This window comes from Elephantulus edwardii, unplaced genomic scaffold (assembly GCF_000299155.1).
Source record: "Elephantulus edwardii isolate Elephantulus edwardi_28Jun2011 unplaced genomic scaffold, EleEdw1.0 scaffold00356, whole genome shotgun sequence".
Lineage (NCBI taxonomy): Eukaryota > Metazoa > Chordata > Mammalia > Macroscelidea > Macroscelididae > Elephantulus > Elephantulus edwardii.
Window position 1 is genome coordinate 268,721 of NW_006400106.1, and position 2,982 is coordinate 271,702.

The following is a 2,982-nucleotide window of genomic DNA, read 5'->3' on the forward strand; positions in this document are numbered from 1 at the left end:
ACAAAGACAAAAAAGCAATGTGGATGAAAAAACCCCCACAACTCCTAGATTATGCTGGTTATGTAGCATGTGTAAAGGGCTCAGAAAATGTAGATCAATTTGGTCTAGTTATTTAGTTAAAGCTTCATTGAGTATCATTATTCACAAATGACACTTAAACAAAAAAGCAAAAATATTTAGCTGTATTGCAAAGTGCCAAATATGTATAAATAAAATAATGATTTGGAAGAAATAATAGGATAGACAGAATCAGTGTTTATGGAAATATGAAAATTATATATGCCATGAACATACTAAGACATTTTTATTTCTGTAAATATTTAAGGTAATTTTCTACAAATAATCTCCTCCTTAATATATCATTCCCTTCTTTGTATATTTTCTAAAAGATAAATTAACACATCTATAGTAGGCTATTTTGAAATATTTACTGCACCTATATATTATTAATATTTTGCAATTCATAACATAAATTGTAAAGATTTGGTGTTCTCCTGGTAAGAATTATGTAGCTCTGGGAGTTCTGGCAGCCTAGTGGTAAAAAGCTCTGCTACGATCTCAAAGACAAGCCGTTTGAACTTACCAGCTGCTCTGCAAGGGAAGGATGGGCAGTCTCCTCCCATGTGATTAACAGCCTCTGAAAATCCACTGGAGGGCCAACAAGAAGTCAGTTACCACCTGAATGCACATAGCAACATTATAGTAGGTTATTTTGAAATATTCAGGGCACTGACATATTATGGAGGAATTTTTTTTTTTCAGTGAGAGGAGGGAAGATAAAAAAAGAGGAGAGAAAAAAACCTCAAACACTTTTATACTTCCAAGATCAACAGGACAAAAGTTTACATTTAAATACCTGAGGGCATCAAGAGTATCTTATATTTTTGTTCAATAATTTTTGTATGCGTTCAAACACAAAGTCATTGTAAATATTTATCAAGTCTTACCAGCATACTCTTGTGATTCTTGAGCTCTAATACTTGAAGCCATATAAGATGGCTTTTTTTTTAACACTTTTTTTATTGGTTTGCTTATGTTTTGTTTCACACTATTCTTAAAGATGGCTTTTTTGGGGAAGTGATGTTACCTAGAATGCATCTGTCTGTATTTCAGTAACAGCGAGGAAAAGCCTAAAGCAGTAGCTTGCCTTTTTGTTGTCCAAAGGATATTTTTAATGATTGATGAATATATTTTCATTATAGTTGTATTAATAAGTCTCACTTAAATACATATAGTTAGTATCCTATTACTCAGATCTTAGTATTTCAAAATCATGTGATGGTCTGATTCAAAATGGCCAATGTCAGTTTGCCTTAACACACTAATATCTAAGATGACAATCTTTATGCCCTCCATTTCAGTTTTGATGATTTACAACTTTCCAAGATTCACATTCCATGGTCCAGTTATTAATGATTTTTTGCAGCTGCTTCTCCTCATTTGGGTCTTGTCATATCAACAAATGATCAGGAGGCATTTTAAAGAAGACAATTGTTGATATGGGCTGATGAGTCAGAACTGACTCATAGTGGACCTTCCAAAAGGTTTTCATTAGCTGTGAATTGTGCAGGAGGAGACTGCCTACCTTTCTCACATGGAGCAGCTAGAGAATTGAAACTACATGCCTTGGGGTCAGCAGTGCAACTTGTCACCACTAAGCCAACAGAGCTCCCTAAAAAAAAGATTTACTCTAAATTAGAACCATATCCCTCCATGATTCCTATCTCAACAGAGAAAGAAGAGATGAATGAGGACAATCATTCTTTGACAACTGAGTTTATCCTCACAGGATTTATGGATCATCCAGATCTGAAGCCCCTTCTGTTCATGGTGTTCTTTATAGTCTATCTGGTCACCATGGTGGGAAATCTTGGTTTGGTTGCACTGATTATCATGGAGCACCGTCTTCACACACCAATGTACATCTTTCTGGGCAACCTGGCACTGATGGATTCCTGCTGTTCTAGTGCCATTACCCCAAAAATGTTGGAGAACTTCTTTTCAAAAGACAGAATTATTTCTCTCAGTGAATGCATGGCACAATTTTATTTCTTCTGCTTTGCTGAAACTGCAGACTGCTTTCTCCTGGCTGTAATGGCCTATGATCGCTATGTGGCCATATGCTGTCCACTGCAGTACCATACGAAGATGTCAAAGCAAGTGTGCATTTGGATGATCATAGGAGTATACATAGCTGGGAACCTGCATTCAATGATTCACGTGGGACTTCTGTTTAGATTAACCTTCTGTAGATCTCATCAAATCAACCACTTTTTTTGTGACATTATTCCATTATACAGACTGTCTTGTGTAGACCCTTACATCAACGAAATGATGGTAGTTATTTTTGGAGAGTCAATTCAAATCTTCACTGTTTCAATAGTTTTAATATCTTATCTTTGCATCCTTTTCACAATTTTCAAAATGAAATCCAGAGAGGGAAGAAGGAAAGCTTTATCTACGTGTGCATCTCACTTTTTCTCTATCATAATATTTTATGGTTCTCTTCTTTTCATGTACATTTTGCCACATTCAGTTAACAAAGGAGAAAAAGATATTCCAATTGCTATTTTTTATACTCTGATAATTCCTTTATTGAATCCTTTTATCTATAGTCTACGAAATAAGGAAGTAATGAATACTCTGACAAGAATTATAAAAAGAAAATCTCACAACCTTACAGAAACAATCTCATCCCCATGACAAATTGATTTTAATTAGATAAAATTTCCAATACAGAAAAACAATATAAAATAAGCCACATTACATATAAGATATTAAATCACTGAACACTGATGATTTTTAAGACAAAGAATGTTTTATGCTTAAATAATAACAGAATATAGCTGTGGTTGTTAGGGGTTATTAGGTTGAGTGCAACTCTAAGAAGAATGGATCTGGACATTGGCCTCTTTTCATAATCCTGCTATCCTCATAATCTCCAATATATTTGATCCTCATAATCTCCAATATATTTGAGAC

The 2,982-nt window shown here is 34.4% G+C and overlaps 1 protein-coding gene across 1 annotated transcript; it reads left to right on the forward strand.

The window, feature by feature from the left end:
- Positions 1-1,743: 1,743 nt before the first annotated feature.
- On the forward strand, positions 1,744-2,703 carry LOC102851681 (olfactory receptor 5K3-like). The gene has a single exon (XM_006902006.1). It carries the CDS (start codon positions 1,744-1,746, stop codon positions 2,701-2,703), a length of 960 nt encoding a protein of 319 aa, XP_006902068.1.
- The last annotated feature ends 279 nt before the right edge of the window (positions 2,704-2,982 follow it).